This window comes from Chelonus insularis, unplaced genomic scaffold (genome assembly GCF_013357705.1).
Source record: "Chelonus insularis isolate UGA/USDA-ARS -01 unplaced genomic scaffold, ASM1335770v1 contig_116_pilon, whole genome shotgun sequence".
In the NCBI taxonomy this organism is placed as follows: Eukaryota; Metazoa; Arthropoda; class Insecta; order Hymenoptera; family Braconidae; genus Chelonus; species Chelonus insularis.
Genome location: NW_023276357.1, coordinates 390,373 through 409,307, shown reverse-complemented (window position 1 = coordinate 409,307; position 18,935 = coordinate 390,373). Strand labels below are relative to the sequence as shown.

At 27.7% G+C, this 18,935-nt stretch overlaps 4 protein-coding genes across 11 annotated transcripts in view; 2 read left to right on the top strand and 2 right to left on the bottom strand.

Annotated features, from left to right (window-relative positions):
- The first annotated feature begins 60 nt into the window (after positions 1-60).
- Positions 61-2,176, top strand: LOC118074832 (mitochondrial tRNA-specific 2-thiouridylase 1). Of its 4 annotated transcripts, none has more exons than XM_035096348.1 (8): positions 61-242; positions 394-473; positions 572-737; positions 820-1,004; positions 1,089-1,315; positions 1,379-1,546; positions 1,621-1,848; positions 1,925-2,176. In XM_035096348.1, exons 2-8 carry the CDS (start codon positions 398-400, stop codon positions 2,084-2,086), a joined length of 1,212 nt encoding a protein of 403 aa, XP_034952239.1. In that variant the 5' UTR covers positions 61-242; positions 394-397; the 3' UTR covers positions 2,087-2,176. The 4 variants fall into 4 exon arrangements, with proteins under 4 accessions (XP_034952239.1, XP_034952222.1, XP_034952215.1 ...); XM_035096331.1 differs by having other exon boundaries at positions 61-306; XM_035096324.1 differs by having other exon boundaries at positions 61-320.
- On the bottom strand, positions 2,150-3,851 carry LOC118074857 (protein FAM185A). Its single transcript, XM_035096360.1, has 4 exons — positions 3,367-3,851; positions 2,844-3,049; positions 2,577-2,760; positions 2,150-2,502 (listed from the first exon to the last, which is right to left on the bottom strand). Exons 1-4 carry the CDS (start codon positions 3,761-3,763, stop codon positions 2,174-2,176), a joined length of 1,116 nt encoding a protein of 371 aa, XP_034952251.1. The 5' UTR covers positions 3,764-3,851; the 3' UTR covers positions 2,150-2,173.
- A 659-nt stretch (positions 3,852-4,510) lies between these two features.
- LOC118074889 (troponin I-like) lies at positions 4,511-8,764 on the bottom strand. 3 transcript variants are annotated; one of them, XM_035096425.1, is made up of 9 exons: positions 8,649-8,764; positions 8,381-8,419; positions 7,332-7,349; positions 7,021-7,149; positions 6,808-6,931; positions 6,470-6,570; positions 5,914-5,957; positions 5,683-5,824; positions 4,511-4,690 (listed from the first exon to the last, which is right to left on the bottom strand). In XM_035096425.1, the coding sequence occupies exons 2-9, from the start codon at positions 8,396-8,398 to the stop codon at positions 4,637-4,639; spliced, it is 630 nt and encodes a 209-aa protein (XP_034952316.1). In that variant the 5' UTR covers positions 8,399-8,419; positions 8,649-8,764; the 3' UTR covers positions 4,511-4,636. The 3 variants fall into 3 exon arrangements, with proteins under 3 accessions (XP_034952316.1, XP_034952334.1, XP_034952325.1); XM_035096434.1 differs by lacking the exon at positions 4,511-4,690 and adding an exon at positions 5,421-5,544; XM_035096443.1 differs by lacking the exon at positions 7,332-7,349.
- Positions 8,765-10,362: 1,598 nt separating this feature from the next.
- Positions 10,363-18,935, top strand: part of LOC118064108 (probable calcium-binding protein CML13) — a 47,653-nt gene continuing 39,080 nt past the window's right edge. Inside the window, exons 1-2 of one of the 3 annotated variants that reach the window (XM_035078526.1) lie at positions 10,363-10,509; positions 12,215-12,810. In XM_035078526.1, coding sequence (XP_034934417.1) covers positions 12,808-12,810 — 3 coding nt within the window. In that variant the 5' untranslated portion in view covers positions 10,363-10,509; positions 12,215-12,807. Of the gene's footprint in view, positions 10,510-12,214; positions 12,811-17,515; positions 17,653-17,743; positions 17,808-18,935 lie in introns of those variants that run through there. The other 2 variants (XM_035078518.1, XM_035078509.1) reach the window with 2 other exon arrangements.

Genomic DNA, 18,935 nt, shown 5'->3' with positions numbered 1-18,935 from the left:
CTGCAACGGTTTATTCTAGCCACGCCCCTTAATCTAAGAGAGAAAAGAGATAAGATTTGTGTTCTCTTTTACTCTCATTATAAGAATCCTAAGCCACTTTATTTTCAAGTACAAATTCTTAAATGAAAAAGGTCCAGCTCTGTTCGCAACATACATAGAATCTATAAAACCGATTCGATATTTTTGTACTGTCCACTGCAGCATAGCTTTGTTTTTTGCCTATAACTCACGATATATGAGAGGTACGGGGACCACAAGCATGTCAATGTATTCCCGAGATCGAGAGCTTTCGAATATTAACTGAAAGTTGGTTGTGATATGTATTGAAAATTATTCATTTGTTTTGTATATTTTTCCTATTTTTATTAATTCATTATTTGTATATGATAAAAGGAAGATGTTTAAGAATATTGTTATTGGAATATCTGGAGGTGTTGATAGTGCTGTGGCAACTTTTTTATTAAAAAAAAAAGGTAACATTAAATTATTAAATAAATGTTTTAAATTTGTGAAATTAGAATTTGCAATTAATTTTATGATAGAATATTTCGTATACATTTGCTTTTTTTAGGGTTTAATGTAACAGCAGCATTTCTCAGAAATTGGGATACTGCTGATGAAACAGGTAGATGTTTGATAGACGAAGACTTAAATGATGCTGAATATATTTGTAAAAAACTGGATGTACCTTTAATTGAAGTGAATTTTGTGAAGGAATATTGGAATTATGTTTTCAGGTTTTGTATGAAGAAGTTATGTTGTTGTACAATAACGTATATGTTGCTTAATAGATTAATATAAATAAATTTCGTATTTCAGTTATTTTTTAAATACTTATGAAAATGGTGATACTCCGAATCCTGATATTATGTGTAATAAAAATATAAAGTTTGATTTATTTTATAAGTATGCAAGAAACGTTTTAAACGCTGATGCAATTGCAACTGGACATTATGTTAATACATCTTTTGGACCCTACCTAGAAAACTATCAATCACATACAAGTAAAAATTTCACAAATAAAGAGCTTAATATGTACATCATTTGATGTAAAAAATTTATAACATCAATCTTGTTTTCATTTGTAGAAGTCAAATTACTCAAGGGCATTGATAACGTGAAGGACCAAAGTTTTTTTCTGTCCCAAGTTCAACAAGAACCTCTTCAACGATGTATGTTTCCTTTGGCATACTATCGTAAATTTAAAGTTAAACAAATTGCCACTGAAATAGGTTTGAAAAGAATAGCGGAAAAAGATGAAAGTATGGGAATATGCTTTATTGGGAGTCGAAAATTTCAAAAGTTCATACCTGAGGTAAATTAAATGTTTATTTAATTCTAAAGATAGCTCAAGATAATTTTATTGAGATGATTAAAGTACATAGAAGATAAACCTGGAAATTTCATCGATTATGATACGGGCAAAATTGTCGGGAAGCATCAAGGATTTCATTATTGGACCTTGGGGCAAAGAAGTCGTATAAGTGGTGTTGCAAAGCCATATTTTATTTATCGGAAATTGAAAGATACTAATGATATACTTGTAGTAAGTATAAAATGATTTACAAATAAATATAAAATATAAAATTATCAATAAATAAAAATATTTTATATTTGTAGGTTCAAGGAACTAATCACCCTTGTTTATACTCTTTAATGGCTATTACGTCTGAACCTCATTGGATTTGTGAAGAACCTTCCGATCTAAAAAATAGTAATGCAGTATTTCATTGTGATTTTAAATTTCAACATGCTGAACACTTGGTACAATGCAAAGTATTTCAAACTCCATCACGAAAATTAATTATTTCAGTAGATAAACCTAAGAGAGCGATTTCATCAGGACAAGTGAGTTTTTAACACCTTTTCCTCGAAAAAAAAATTTTCTTTTACAATTTCTTATGTTTATCATTCAATTTTCTAGTTTGCTGTTTTATACTTGAATAATGAGTGCTTAGGAAGTGCACCAATCATAAATGCTGGACCTTCATTATTGAGTTTAGGTAAAACTTTGTCTGATTTTAATGATGACCATGTAAATAATAATGATGATACAAGAAGTAACATGGTTATCGAGAATAACTAAAACAGTGTATCTATAATCTAAAATTAAATGTAAAGAAGCTAATTATAAATTATTTTTAATTAATTAAATAATTGATAATTTTTTAGTTTATTTTTTTTGCGTTGAAGCTTTTTTTAAATTCAAAGACTCCATCCAACTAGCTTTGGTAACTTGAATACTTTTTGTTGTTTCTACTTTGAACTTATTGCCTTCATTTTTCCCAATAAATTTTGTATGGTTGTTTGAATATTTTCCACATATTTTATCATCAACATCTAATTCTGGAGCATTTAATACTAATTTTGCGTCGTTATCTTCAGGTATTGTTAGATGAATTGGACCATTTGAAATCAGTTGAGAATCATCAGTAATTCTCACAATTTGAATTTTCGTTGATCCCTCTTGTAAATTAGCTTTAAGTGATCCATCTAAACAAGCTATGAAAAAATACAAAAGAAGAATTACTTTCGATTATTGATTATTTCGAATTGAACATTGCTACGACTCTAACTTATTTCGAGCGATCCGTTTCCATTGATATCAACTGTTGAATCCATGTGCAGATTATTAAGATGTATATTTCCATTATTTGAAGTAAACGTTGCCTTTTCACAGTAATTACTTCCTAGATTAATATCCCCATTCTCTGTAGATATATCTAGTGTATTTCCTAGGCATTTTTCAGTCTTAACAGCCTATAATTAACGAGCGTTAATATTCATATAAACATCATTCTATTTTATATAATTATTCTTATGTAATGATGAAGAAACTATACTCCATCTTTTGCGGTGTTTATTTCGATATTTCCTTGGGTTGCTTTTTCCAATGTTACTGATCCTCCCTCACTCGATGAAAAAACTATTTTTTTACATTGAAGTTGAGACCCTTTGATGTTTCCAAATTCTGTTTGAACGTTGATATAATTTGAAACCATGCCAGATATAGTTACATCGCTTTCTTTAACTGTTTTTGCATCAATATCTGGAAATTGAAATATTTTTATAATAGCTAAATGTAATGAATTTCTCATTGAATAATTTGTTGAAAATTATACTCAATGGTGAAGTGTAATGCAAAAAATGAAATACTATGATAATGATATAATACTGAATACAACATATTTTAAATTTTGTAATATAATATTTCAACATTAAGAGAATCTATTCAAGATGTTAATTATTATAGTAGAATTATTGTAGCGATAAGTAGAATTATAGCTTTTGTAACTGCTTAGCATAAATAAAATTAACGTTGCTGTTTTAAAAAGGAAAAAGTATTATTTGAATAATATATATTACCATAACTCACTGGTGCTTCAATTAAGCACGTAAGATCATTTACATTGTAATCATTATCTATAGCATTTATTTTACAAACTCCAGAAACATTAACTGAGATAAATTCTTTGTTTTTATTGTTTTTTGTTATTGATCTTCTTGAAAATATTTTAACCATTAAAGTATCCATATCAGAATACTCATGTGGATCCGTTGGTTTAATCATTACATTGTACGGTAAATCAACGATTAATTTGCCAAATGAATCAACTTTTTTTGTAATATTTTGTAAATTGACTGGTTTTGATGAACACAACCTCACAATTGTTGATCCTGATTTCATAAATGAAATATGATACGACCAATTTTTAACATATAACCAGCCTCTTTTTATAAAAGTTTTTGTTAATAATTCCATTTTTAAAAAATTTCCTTCAATTAATTAACTTTATTGTAACATTTGTTAGAACAATCGTGTGCAAATTCTACATTTGACACAACGTACTTAATCAGCTGATTTATCAAAAAATTTGAATAACGGAAATTACGACTTTAATCAAAAGTAATTCTAAAAGTGCCCAAAAGAGGCGCAGTCATACATCCGGTCGAATGCTTCATTTTCGCGGTTTAGCGGACAAAGAATTTCATGTTGTTGTGTACTTGAGTATACATACATTTTTCATTTCACGCTAATTAATTTGTATATAAGAATTTATTTATAGTTTTCAATATTATATCATAACTCACTCTGATATTTATTTATTGAATTTTTATGTGTACACACATAATAGCGAATATCCCAACGAAAAATCGTTTAGTTTTTATTTATTTTTTTATCGTAAATTATCATTCTATCATTAACTATTACATAAAGACAACGTATAAATTGAAGTCAATAATTTATATGATAATAAATAGGTAATAATTAAGAAGAATAAATCATAATTAAACACGTAAGTATAGTATTTATGTTTTGAAATAAAAGATTTATTGATGATAACGTAAAGTATAAATTGTTAAACATTAACGTAAAGGTAAATGGAAATTATCAATTGCGCCATAAAATTTGAATGACTTTTAGCTATGGCGATGTTTAAAGTTTAAGACATAATGAAACCTTGGAAATTCATTCACTCAAATGTATAGAGAGTATTTAGTGAAAAAATTAAGATTTTATAGATTTATTAGTCTATTGAATGTATTTAACAATAAGATTTTTGTGATTACAAATAATCCTTTATTTTAGGTATAGTTTGATAGCCAGGACGTGACAAGGGCATTGGAAATTGTTCTATGCCTCCACCTCGTCCTCCTTTATTCTTTTTTCCACCCATTCTGGTTTTTCCTGAAATAATAACATAAAAGTAAATTATTATTTGCAATATAATATTAAACTGAAAACAGGGAAAAGCTTCTTGCTACCTATATTTGCTACATAATAAATAACGACTTCATAAAATAATTATGAGGATATACTAAAAACAAATTATGCTTTAAGAGAAGTAATTAGAACTTGAAGTATTAAGATTGCATGCTAGAGAAAGCAAAAATAGTACTGTTAGTTAATATTGGTAAACCCACTCTTTATAATTAGAGATTATATGCTAATTGTCATGGGTTTGATTAAAATTAATCAGTTCAATTTATTGATAAGATTTCAATGATCTATACATCTAGTATATTTGTTACTTGATAGTCTAGTGAGTATTGCACAGATTATTATATGAAAGATAGATATAAAGAGTTTACTTACATGATACGAGAGGTTGAAAGAATAGAGAATGAGAATGTGTCTAATATAAGTTATATATAGAGCAGAAGTTTATTTACAGTAAAACAGCAGCTCAAGCTTTTTATAAAATTTCAGTTGGTTTCGAAGAAGAAAATGTTAAAAAATCGAAAAAAATTTAATCACATGCCAATTTGTTGAAAATTTTATCAACTAATTTTGTTATTTGATGAATTTTACGTGATCTAAATAATTAATATAAATAAGATATTTTATTTAAAAGAAATTTACGACATTACGTTGCTCATTTTTGTCATAAAATTAGAAAATTATGAGTAAAATGAAACACATTAGAAAATATATATTTTTTGTTCATATGTATTTGTATTAATCAATTTAAGTATCAAATCATCCTCTCTTGAAGTGGAGCTTTACTTCTTCTGCCATTCTGCTTTTTCGGATTTCTTGGGCTATTAAGAAGAATGACATAGAATTCGATAAACTTACTTCAATACTTAATTTTTTTGTTTCACTTCAAATTGATAGGTTAAATAAAAAATTAATTCAATAATTTACTATCCTATTAAAGTTAATAACGAACTAATTACCTCTTTATCTTCTTCTTCTAAGGTGAATTCTTTCTTTTTAACTTGTTTCAGTTGATTACGGAAGTTAAATTCAGCAGCTTTTTTCTGCAGCTTGGCAAATTTACTTTCATACTTCGATACTTTTTTCAAGGTTGGTTTCATGCTTTAAAATAAAATCAATTATTCATTAACTCGAGTTAAACAGGAATGAAATGGAACATTTTCAGTATTTGGATACACAAAATTACTCACAATTTTCCTCGAAGATCGTTTACTTGACTGTTCAGGTCAGCGATCTGTTAATACAGAAAATGTTATTTTAATATTTATTTTTAATTGATTATAGGTACATTAGCATGTTTTATTCATCAAGCTGTATTTAAAGTGCTTTGTGAGTACTGTAAAAAATATAGTTCATCCAGCGAAGAAGAAAGTTAGCGGACACAGCTGAAATAAAATGTTATTGACATTTATACGAGACTTGAATTTATCACAAATGAAATATCAGGTATTTTAAAATCATGTTGTTAACATCTGTAGGTATAGCCCATGGATTTAAAAGAACAAAAAAACTTATTTAGATTAAAGAAGTTGTTCTAAAAATAAACTTTACACTTTTAGATATTTATAATGGCACACAACAGGATTTTATGAGGAGTTGTTCGAGACTGGACTTCACATTTTGAGTGAAAATAAAAAAAGCATTTATCACAGCAGCCCATTATTAAGATGAAAGGCCATTGGAAAAACTCGATTGACGTATGTATTTTTTCATTTCATTTGTTTCATTTGGTTGTTTAAAATATACCTCAAAGTCCTTCTTCTTCACGATATATTCGATGTCAAATTTCTTATCCTCCAAGTCACAGATCCTAGCGTGGTATTCGCGCAGGACGCGCTTCAGAGTTTCTGTGTATTTATTATAAACAAAAATTGTGTCTATCATTTAGTATTCATCTAATGATGTATGTTATACATGATTCAACAAATTGTTAGTCTAATATGGAATATAGTCTTGATGAAAATCTATGAAAGCTTTACATTTGCAGTTTAGATTGTTATATAATTCCTTCGTAATAATTAACAGGAACTTCACTATCTTCTTCAAGTAAAATTGAAAAAATTTCTAATCAAATAATACATTACCTTCATTAGCATCATCGACTGGTCTTGGTTTTCCACAACGTTGTTCAATGATTCGTCGTCGTTCAGCTGCTTTCCTTTCTTGTTCTTTCTTCAATTCTTCAGCTGCTTTTTTACGCAACAACAGCTGCAATAAGTAATAAAAACCTTAATTCCTTTTTACAAAATATACATAGCGAATAGAAGAATCTTCACCAATGTTACAGATATACTTACCCTGAGTTTCTTCTTTCTTTCTGGGGTCATAAAACCCTTCTTCGCTTTCTTAGCTTTCGAAGCTTCTTCTAAACGAGCACGAACTTCTGCTCGTTTTCGCTCCGTTTCCGCCTGTTTCCTTTTTCTTTCCTATTTTCATAATAATTTTCAGTTATAGTGAAACACATTCATTTTCGATGCTTGAATAAAATTTAGCATAAAAGGAAATATTTAATTCAAGTACAGCAAGAGTGAATAGTTGAGATGTTAGTTAAAGGGAAGGATTTTGTGTTAAGTTCAATCGAATAATGTTTCAGGAAGGTCTTACGTACATCTTCAATCCGTTTTCGCTGTAACAGAAAATTTAATAAGGTAAAATATTCGTTCATATTTACAATGTAATAATAGTGTAAATATAGAGGTTGTTAAGAGGAGAACAATCATTATTCTAATTAGTAAAATCATCTTATCTTCTTATTAATAATAAAGTTATGTAGCAAGTTATGTAAAATATCACTATGAAAATTGATATCTCTCAAAATGTAGATGTTTGTTATTTCAACAGCTGTGAAGCGACAACAGAGTCGTTTATAATTATCACGCTTTGGTCGTGATGCCTGAAACAGGCCTCATCAGAGAGTTAGTATGTAAGGAAGGGGAATATTCATGCTCTATCATAATCCTTGGCAAGAATTCAGAGTCTTATAGTAAAGCTTGCTAGTTTGATTATTTGAATCCACCTTCTTTTTCTTTCTGTTGAGCACAATTCACTTTTCAACTATTTGCATGCATGCTTATGCAATTTTACGCAAGAAAAGTTCAAATTTACATTGAGATATAAAAAGTTATAGCTCGGTAGCCATTGCTGGAAACAGAAACCCGAGAAGAAAACCTCGTGCTAAAGATACTTTGTTTGTAGTAGCAGTTAAATCGAATGTGGGCGAGTTTCTATATCTGTCAATTTTATTTATTTATTTTTTTTAATTTTAGAACTGTTTTTTTCACAACCACATTGCTCAAATAATTTTTTTTCTTTATTGTTTCGATATTTTATTTATTTTATTTAAATAAAAAATTTCGAAAATTGACGTTTGTTAATTCATAGTCACGAAAAACACACTTCATACGTGACGTAAATAATACTACATTGATGATTTCCAAAGTTGTCGATTTTACCGAGGGCGTTGAGTAGTATCAGATTTCCAGTACCACCAGGAACGAAAGCATGAACAGAAATATTCAAATTAGGTGATGGAGACAAGAAGTGCTGGCAATGCAAATATGCACTATTGCACTAATCTAGTAAAATTCATTGAGTGAAAAAAATATCTACGTATTTTTCTTCACTCAATTATTACTTTTTTTTTGATACATACCCAACCTCATCGTCGATAGCCATGATTTAATCCTTGATGCTTGACTGAAATTCAAAAAGACGATCATATATAAATGAAATTTGTATGAATACTAACTGAAAATAATAATTTTAGTATAGAGATAACTAACACGAAAATATTTTAACTGGTGTCAACATTTTTTAATTAAATAATTTCCAACTGAAAATAAATTATGCCACTAATTGAAAAAGATTACTTAACAATTTATAATTAATGATATCTGTTTGAAGGTCTAAATAAATGATGACTTACCTAAAGTTCTAAAGAGAGGGTGACTGAGTGTTCTACCTAGCTGGAGCTTTGATAGTTGACTATTCTAATGGAGAAATCTCCACTTCAGCGCTCTCTCAGACGACGTTTACGAGTTTTAAGACATATGCATAGGGTAATTTGATTGGCTGGAACATTTTTAGGCGAGCTGTATACCTATTCTAAAAATAATTCGAAACTGAAGACGTAGCTGGTCTCTCCTACGCTTTCCATTATTTCATCTTTCTTTTTTTGTATTTTTTAACATTAAAAAATATCATTTTCTCTCTTTAACGTATTATTATAATTTTAATTCAAATACATCCAGTTCGTATATCTTATAATTATAAGGTTTTCATTTAAATTCATGAAATAGTCTTATTAACATGTTACTTGAACAACTTTTAACAGTTCTTTTCGTATTTTTTAATATAAAAATAATTCTTGCCAGTGAGAAGTATAATACTTAAAATACCTTTCGTTAAGACTCTCGATTTAAAAAAGAAAAGTTAATTTGAAAAGTTTTAAATGAATTTTTTATTTAAAAAATAATTCAATTTTTACATTTTGAATGACTAAAAAGTAGGTGGGTTATGTAGAATTCTTAGCTTTTTGCGTTGGATATTTGAGGTCAGTATTGATTGACATCAATAATAATTTTTGATATTAATCTAATTGGATTAATTATAGTGATGATAATTATTTCAGTATAAATTTATTAAAATTAATGAGATTAAAAAGATGAATGGATGATTAAATGATAAAAATTCTAAATCAAATATGACAAATATTTATAGAATAAAAAAAATGTAGACGAAGATTATTTATGTAAATATCAAACATCAATCTTTCAAATACATTGAATTTATTTCTTTTCATCATTTTTCTTTCAAAAATGTGCTATACAATTTATTTAAAATACAAAAGTTTGTTTTTTGAGTAATTTAAAATGAAGTTCAAACATAAATTAATTTGATATTATTGATTTTGAACTAAATACTTGATAAATTAATTAATTTAAATTTGTTTCAATAAATTTTAATTCTAGTTTTGATTCTAATTTTTTTGTATTTCATATTAAACACAATATAAACAATAGATCATAATTGCACATACTGAACTACAAAATCAAAGTAATCTTACTGTAAAACATTGCTTTTCGTAATTTTAGAGAATCATCAAGAAAATTTTAATCTACTAAAGTAAAATAGAAATTTTTTTTTAATAATCTATCTTGAACCATTCAATTGGTAACATTGTAAAATTCAATAGACCGTTAAATTGCAATGAGAGAAAATATTAAATTTTAAACCAATATTCTGCAGCTATTCGTGAATTTTCGTAAAATAATTTATCAATTGATTATCAATTTGAAGCTTAATTGTTGATGATAACAATAATAATCCAATAACAATATTAAAAAATAAATGATCCAAGTCATAGTAGTATTATAGCACAAATAATAATTGGTAGTCATATAATAAAACTGATGATGTGCTTGAATAGAAATTATGTGGGATGATTGATATCAGAACAGAGCACCGAAATTATCCGTTCAACATTTGTGTTTGATTATAGAGTTAACAGCTCATAATTGTCATGCGGTATTTTTTTACCTGGGTTTCTCTGTCTAACGATTTCGCGCCCGCGTTCTCGACTATGCACGATCCGCAGCGACACAGCCTATTCTCCAGAGTTCAGTCGCCGTTTAGACCGCGACAACGTCGGGCATCGAACCGGCCGCTCGTTGATTCCTTACTAACGTGATTTCAGGGATATTCTTACTTAATCAACTATTCTTTTGCAAATAATTATTTTAATGTATTTTCATTAAAAATGCAATTATTATAGTTATTCTATTGAGGTATTTAATTGATCAAGATTACTTAATTTTATTTTTTCAAGTAGATATCACATCAGTAGTATGTTAAATTCATCTAATTTTTAATGAATTGATCGCCATTATTATAATTATGATTCTTGAATTTTTATGTTATCATTCATTAGCATTTTTATTGAATTTTATTCATAGAAACATTTCAATGGCCCATTCAGATAAAAAAATGTGATGTGAAATTTTTCAAAGCTCTCATTTGAAAAATGAAATTTCTTTTTAGTTTATTCAAATTGTTAGAATAATTTAATACATTAAATTAAAAAGTATATTTTAGTGACTTTTGAAAATAAGTAATGATATAAAAATTTATTTTGAAAGCTTCATAAATTGATTTTTTTTGCAAGTCAAATAATTACTTGGTACTTTCTATTATCTTCTTGTATAATAGGCTCAATTTTCTCAAACTGCACTACAAGTTTGACCAAGTTTGAAGAAATTTGTAGCCTATATATACAGCTGACGTGTGGTCCTTGAGAAGTTTTCAACAGTCTGCTTCGATACCCTAGATATTTTCATCTGATTGCAAAATTTCTATGTTTCTGTCTATATTTTCCATTTTTTCTATCTTATTTTTATACTAAAAAACATGCATGCAAGTTTGTCAGTTGCTAGATTCTTAAATAAGCGTAGCTGTCAATTTTCGAGTCACTATTAAAATGATGCATAACAGAGAACTTGAAATGATTCATTGATACGTGTTATAATATTTTGGATTGACTCTTTCTTAAGCTCTTTTATCCGGCGAAAAAATACTTGTAAGTAATTATCTTTCAGAAAGTAATTGTATTTTCAATAGTTATTGTTTATAATTTAATTACTTCAAAAATATTTTATAATGTTACTATAAGAAAATACTTTTTATTTCGCACAAAACCTCATTAAAAAAATTATCTGAAATAATTAAATTCAATGGCATTAAAAAATTTTGCATGGCATCCGAGCAAAAAAATCTCATCTCCGGTACGGTGATTTTGGAGACAAACACCGTTGGTTGTAATTTCTCTTTAGGGTGAATACAAATCAAACCTTGCATTATGCAAGGATTTTGTAGTTAACCCATTGTTGAGTCATTTTCTTTTACTTTTCACCACCGAAGGCAAGTTGTTTTAATCTAAACTTTTAGCTACATTAAAGATCTGTAAGAATAAACGCTCCAAGCTCCGTACCTGAGTGAATCTTTTGTATTTTACGAACAAACAATAAAAGGTGGACGTACAACAGCCAATGGTAGAAGGGAGAGTATTTTTTTTTGTGAAACAAACACGGTTGAACAGAAAAAAAGTGACTTCTCACACGGGAAACAACCACCTGAAATATCAAATGAACACGCGATGAAAAAAAATTCTTATATTAATAGTATCTTATTGATTAAATGAATGATAAAGAATCTGTACTAACGAAATTCATACACCATGTTATGAACATTATTGTGTTAGCAAGTTCTCCTTAATTCTCTTCTGACATATAAATCCTCCCTACTCTGATCTTATCCTTTTAGCACCAGCACTTCCTGCTTAACTCCATTAATTTTCCCAACGTCATCTAGACGCTAAGTGTGCTACTGTACTATGATCCCTATATGTCACTTTACTTATCATCACCTCCAATTAATTTAAATTCCAATAAAATAAAAAATATTTCACTTTTATTAACAGAAAGTTTTTTTTTTCAGCTGAAACAATCGCTGGATAGTGACTTTCTGAGATGTTTCAAATTCTGGAAGAAAGCGTAAAAGTGCAGTTGCACATTTCGTAGTTTATGGAAGACGAAAAAAAGTAGAAAAACTCTGAACTATCATTATCAAAGCATTTGCAAGAAGAATAAGCAAGATAATATAAATACTCTTGGAATTAAAGTAAAATCTGGGAAGATTAAAAAAGAATAATCCAGAGTAATTAGTGAATACGAAAAAAGGGGAATAATTAAGAAATCTGTAGATGCAATTAATGTGACTGGTGCGTGATAATACGCTAAGGAACGGAATCACAAGCGGAAGTGCGATCAAGAATTCTTGGTGCTTTACCTGGAACTCATCAGAGCTTTAAGAGCGCCAAGGAAAAAAAACAAGACGAAGAAAAGAAGGAAGAAGTACCCCTATTTGATCGTGATTGTCAGGGTTTGTGGACAAAGACCGGGAGCGAGATCGGGCCCGGATGCTCGCAAGGGCAAGACGTCGGAAGCGCTGCCACGTTGGAAGGGAAAATCTTGACTGTCTTCAACAAGTTTCTGACAACATCCCCTTTGGTTAACAAGGTTAAGCTACTTATGGTAAGTCTTGGACTTTATTTTATTTCTATAGGCTGCTTTCCTTTCACTGAATACACTTAATATTTACTTCATTATTTATTTTTTTAATTCATAGACATTTTTTAAAATTACAATTTTTTTTTAAACTTTGATTACAATTTTTGATGAAACTATTACACTATTCTCCTAGTTAAAATACTGTTATTGTATAAAGTGGTTGTAAGAATAGCACGTGCTTTGCCATTCACATTAGGATGAAAGCTTAAAGAAGAAATCTAGAACGCAAAAACTTTTCGTTTAGTACTTTTGCAAAAGAGTTCATTTTCATGACGCTCAAGTTGGTGGGTAGTTAGTGGTTTTGTGAAAAAAAATTCCTATACCAATGAGATCAAAGACTCGAGAAGGTATTAAAAGCATTGCAAGATATAATATTACAATCATCTTCTATTTTTAGAGCTGGATTATATTACTTGTTCATTTGATTTATATGACTTCTTCCAAATGTAACTTGACATTTTGCTCTTTATGAAATGAATATCTCTAATTAGACTTTGATTTATTTATGTCACTGTGGTGAATTATTTTGTGTTCTACCATTTCATCAATTTCATTGTGTAAAATGATCTTTTGCCTGGCATTATGCCGCTATGTAGTGAACAATTCTGTTTTCATTATACAGAATAATGTTTATATGGAAAATTAACATTTAATTCAACTTGTTGCACTCTATTTAATTTCAATAATCGTTGTATCATTGATTTTGTTAAGACTTACAATTAAAAATTGATACAAATAATGTAATTAATTTTAATACAGCATTGATCAAAATTAAATGCAATTAATATTAATAGAAAATTAATTCATCTTATGGAATTTTTCATTTCATTTGATTGACTGATTTCATTTCATTTAACTTTTTAATAAGAGATAATGTATATTCATTAAACGTCTTGAAGAATTTCTGAAAATTAAGCAGTGAATATTCTGCATAGAAAATGATATTAATTATGCTTATTAAATCGCTCAGATACCTTTAATTTGACTTTTGAAGAGGTTGAAAAGAATTTTTGTCTCTAAGAGAAAATCATATAAATTCCTGTGACATACAATCCAATTTGATTGGTACAATTTTTACGTATGTACGTCCCATAGGAACTGAAGTGATTTACATAAAGTCGATAAACATCTATGCTGATATTGAGAATTTATTCAGCTTTTTTATATTCTGTACATAATTTATACGAATAATCTAACGTAGAAAATAATATTTGTCAGTTTGTCATGTTAAATAATATGACAAGTTATATTGTATAATCAGATAAAATTTGATTATATGTATTTTCATCTTTTACATTACCAATTACTCGACTAAATTGTATCAAATGTATAATCAACTAGTTATATGGTTTTGAAATAGAGTTCGAATAATAAAAAAAAAGGTGGGAGGAAGAGAAAATTGCTAGAGTGTGATTTACAAATAGATGGACAGATGAAATTGGAACTGTGTGAAACAAATCTAACGAGTCGAGTAGTTCAATTCGATTGATAGTAAATTACGTATAGTTATCTATAAAAAAAAATTATTTATAGGTCTATAATATGAAAAATTACTTAATTCGAATTGATATTAACTTATCTATTGTTATAAATATTTATTAGTGTATGTACTAGTTTCTTTTATATTTCTACTTTTCTACTAAAACATTAAAGTACTTAGGTTTTTAGGTTGTAAAACAACAAAATTCTAAATAAGAAAATTATTTATTATTATTTCCTTTCTGATCGGAATAAAAAATTTAAATTTTCATCTTATACTTGAGAGAAGATAATGATTCAGTTTGTTTAGTCAGTAAATTTCATTACAATATCCAAAAATATAGTAATTAATTAAAGAGTCAATATTATTTCTTACTGACAGTAGCATACACTCCAATAACAAGTTGGATTCAATTATCTATTGACAACAATTCAATTGGGAAAAATAATGCAACTTTCGTTGGTAGTAGATATTTGAACATAGCATGTAGTTAAGGGTTGAATAAAAATGAAATGCAGATTATAAACCACAGGGTTTTATAAATGAATGCGTGACTGATTTATAAATGATTCGTCCGTTTTTTTTATTGAAAATAATTTTATAACTTAATCTTTAAAAACAGTTTAAAACTATTTTTTCCATATCGTATGGATATTTAATATCAATATTTAACTATTTTTTAAAGAGTTTTTTTTGGAAAAACATTCAACTGAAAGGAAAGAAACTCAAAAAATTAGATTAAATTTTCTGAACTGTCGAGTCTTCTTGTGAAGTTTAATGGAATTAATTCTTTATTAAATTTAAAGAAAATTTAATAAAACTTGCAATTAATTCAAATGAATCATGTAATGATCAGTAGACTAAACAGTTACACTTATAGAGTTACAGTCGTTTTTTTTTTTCATCAAACAATTTCACCAGTCTGAATAAATTATTAAAATAAATTTTATTAGAATTTCCACTAAAACATGAAAATGATTTTACTATGCTCGTACTATGTCGACCCTCGTTTATTCTTGACAAATCTTTTGAATTTTTAGTTTGAATTTGGTACCATCAAGTTTTTCCAAAGGGAATAATTTGAATAATGGAAGCATACGCACAAAATATTTTTATTATGAATTTAAATTTTTCTTTTCAATTTATCTCAGTGATATTCATTGTCAATTTTAAAGGTAGCTGGCTCATATAAATCCTCTGTCTATTTTACTGTATAATTTTCATTATATAAATACTCACTATTTTCTCAGTTCTTTGACATCAAAAATATATATGCTTTCATGGAAGCTTTCATAGAGAAATTATACATAATCTAATTTTATTTATGTAAAAAATAATAACCATAAAGAAAATTTATATCTGAGATTTTTAGGATATAAATTTGAGATCTACAAGTTTGGTAGCACAAAAACAGAACAAGGTAATATATTGTGAAAGATATTCCCACACTTTTGATAGTCTCTATCTTAAAAATAAAAACGTTAACGGACAATATCACATATTTCTAAAGTATTGACTACTTTATCACATTCATAACATTCGATTATACTCTTCGTATCGTTTCCGTCATAGCTGGCCAAGAATGTGATATTGCAGAAATGCAAGAGAGAAAAGTGAACGTATGTATATGCCGATAGAATGGAAAATACTTGCGGACGAATCTGAAAATACAGTTATCGATACGTGACCGTCTGTGTAAGGTTTGTTTTCAACTATCCTCATGTTTTTATTTGATTTTCATACGATTGTTTCAACGCTTTGTCAGATAGGCTTTCACTTCTATCGGCGATACACTTTAATTGTGATAAAATCAGACTGAAGAACCAGGAAGAACGCTTTGTGCTGCGTTCAATCAATCAGTTGTATTATTAGATTTACGTGCGTTGAAAAAAGAATTAGGTACGAGGAATTTACAAAAAAGTTATTTTAATTGAATTTTGATTTATAAATTATTATTTTTTGTGAATTTAGAGAAAAAATTCAATTCTTTCTGAACGAATACACTTTTTTACAATACCAGTAAAAATTACTCAAACAGTTTGTGTATTATTCCAAGTAGCAATGACATATGCCCACATATCTATGTAGTAATGTTATTAGATAATTTAATAACAATATAGAGCTACCTTCCAACTACTATATTACTACCATAAAACTATTTACTAAATCAGCTGATTATATTGAATTCCTCGATCGAAATTGCTGTATGACAATTGTATATTGGGACTGATATCACTATCAAAATTGATAAGAATAGAAATCATTACTTGACTTGTTCTTCATTCTTTTCACCATTATTCACTAATATGATTTAAAATTAATGAGTTTTTGACACAAAATTTTTTAGAACTAGTTATTAATGGAGGCTTAATGAATTTTAACAGATAATTTTATTATTTATTGCTAAATAGCTAAATATATCGAGCAAAGCTTTAATTGTTCCACACTAAAAATGTACTATTTTTAAATTAAAGAAAAAATTAATCAAAGTAAAAATCTGGCTTCAACACATTAAATATTTTTGTTCAAATTAAGTTTACCATCGTTAAACAATCATCATTCATTTGTTAATTATGGTATGATTAATTAAAATAAAATTATCAATCAAAATGATTATTTACAATTGAATTCTTGATAAAAGCCATTAAGAAAAGCTAAGTTTCAATTTTCCTCACAGTTTTTTCTTTCCAATAAATTGAGTAATGAGTTGGTTATTTGCATTGAAATCTTCGTAAATGACTCATTAATATTTTAGTGTAAAAATTCAAAAGACTTTTTTATTTTTTATTCAATAGCTAATTTTCATTAAAGTCATGCTCATTTTTTCCACACATATTTACCATCATTAGGAATACTGCACAACAATTCACTACATTTGATCTGTAATAAAATCTTCGCACATGAAATCATCAAGATAAAAGAAAAATTTGTTTCATAATAAGATGTTAAAAATAAGTGCAATCTGTATAAAGACATTAAAAAATATAATATGTGATAAATGAGTGGTGAAACAATAGCTATTTATGATTGGTTAAGATAAAAGCTCATTATAAGACGTCATACAAAAGAATTCAACTTTAATGAATCATTAAAAGAAAAAAATCGTCATTAATGGGAAGGAGAAGGTAGTAATAAATGCTACCAGAAAAAATGTAATTTTTAATTGCATTGCTGGTTTTATCGTTGATTCACTTTTGACGTCAGTAAACGTTCTCGAGCAAAGAAAAATACGACAAGAATTTCAAGTTTTTGCAGAGAATACTTTTTGCACTCTATAGGTTCGGAAGTTTACGGTGGGAATTGGTTGGAGTACCAAAAGCATTCTGGTGTGTTTATAAAAGTTTTGTGCTTCGTTACTGAGTTAATCAGTTGAGTAAATGTTTGTATCAACCAACTCATTTGATTTCGATTTTCTAGTAGTGCTTTAACGATGTCGACGAGACATGTCATGAGACTCATTGCCAAATTTGAAAGTATGAAGGTATAATATATTTATCATTTTAGTTGATACTGCTAATTTATAATTTCGTTTATCTTTATTAAAATGATATTCAGCTTTTACGAATGAAATTTTGACTATATTAATTGATTCAAAGGACATTAGACTGGGGTATCTATATCGTAGAAGTCACATAACTTAGATAAGGAAGATAGAATTTTGCAACAAAAGGCTGTTATGGTTCATAAAGTGTTGGTTTTTAATATGCAATATGAAAAATTGTTCATTCTTTTAAAAATTAATGGGTCCTTTGTTATCAAAGATGTTTTATTCATAGTGTTATTTTTTATAACTGAAATTCACTTTTTCATATCCACAATTATTGCTGTAATAATTTTCCAACTCACGTGGAAAAAGTTTGAACATATTTTTTATATATCTCGTATGTTATAGAATATCATTAATGCCAATTCAAGATGCTCGTTAAAATATAATGATGTTGTTCATATTTACTTTTAAACAAATATTTGTTTATTGCGTTTTTAATAAAAAATTGATTTTTCCTCTTTTTATTCAATAAAATAGTATTTTTGTTAAATATAAATTTGATAGAATTTAGTGAAACTACAAATCTATTGCATCTATACACTCTGAACAACGAATTTCCTTTAATGTAACATTCACTTAGGCAGCTTTTAGAGAGCAACTTATTTTATTTCTTTCAAACAATTTCTCTTTACAGCAGAATTTCTTTATACTCTAGTATTTGTGGTTTTCTTTACTTTTATTCTGTTCTGTTCTTTAATATATTTAAGAAGTTTCCTAACATAAAACGATTTTTATTTCACATCGACAGGTCATATACATATAAATGCACATTTAATTAAGGTAGTTATATTAAAAGAAAAATTTATAGCTTTTGTTCTATCTGTTATAATTTTTATTTTCTTTGAAAATAATATTTTTCAAGTGAAAGACTTGTTATATTTTTAAATAATAATGTTAACCCGAGGCTTATAAGCACAGGGAATGGACGATCATCTGAGTGCGTGGTAAGTTTCGCGCGTGTTCTGTAAACACTTGAGTTTGTATGCTTTAAACCCTTCAGGCATACTGTCTTCCTCATGCCATAGTGAAGGACTTTGAATTGGGTGAGGATGAAGGTAAGCA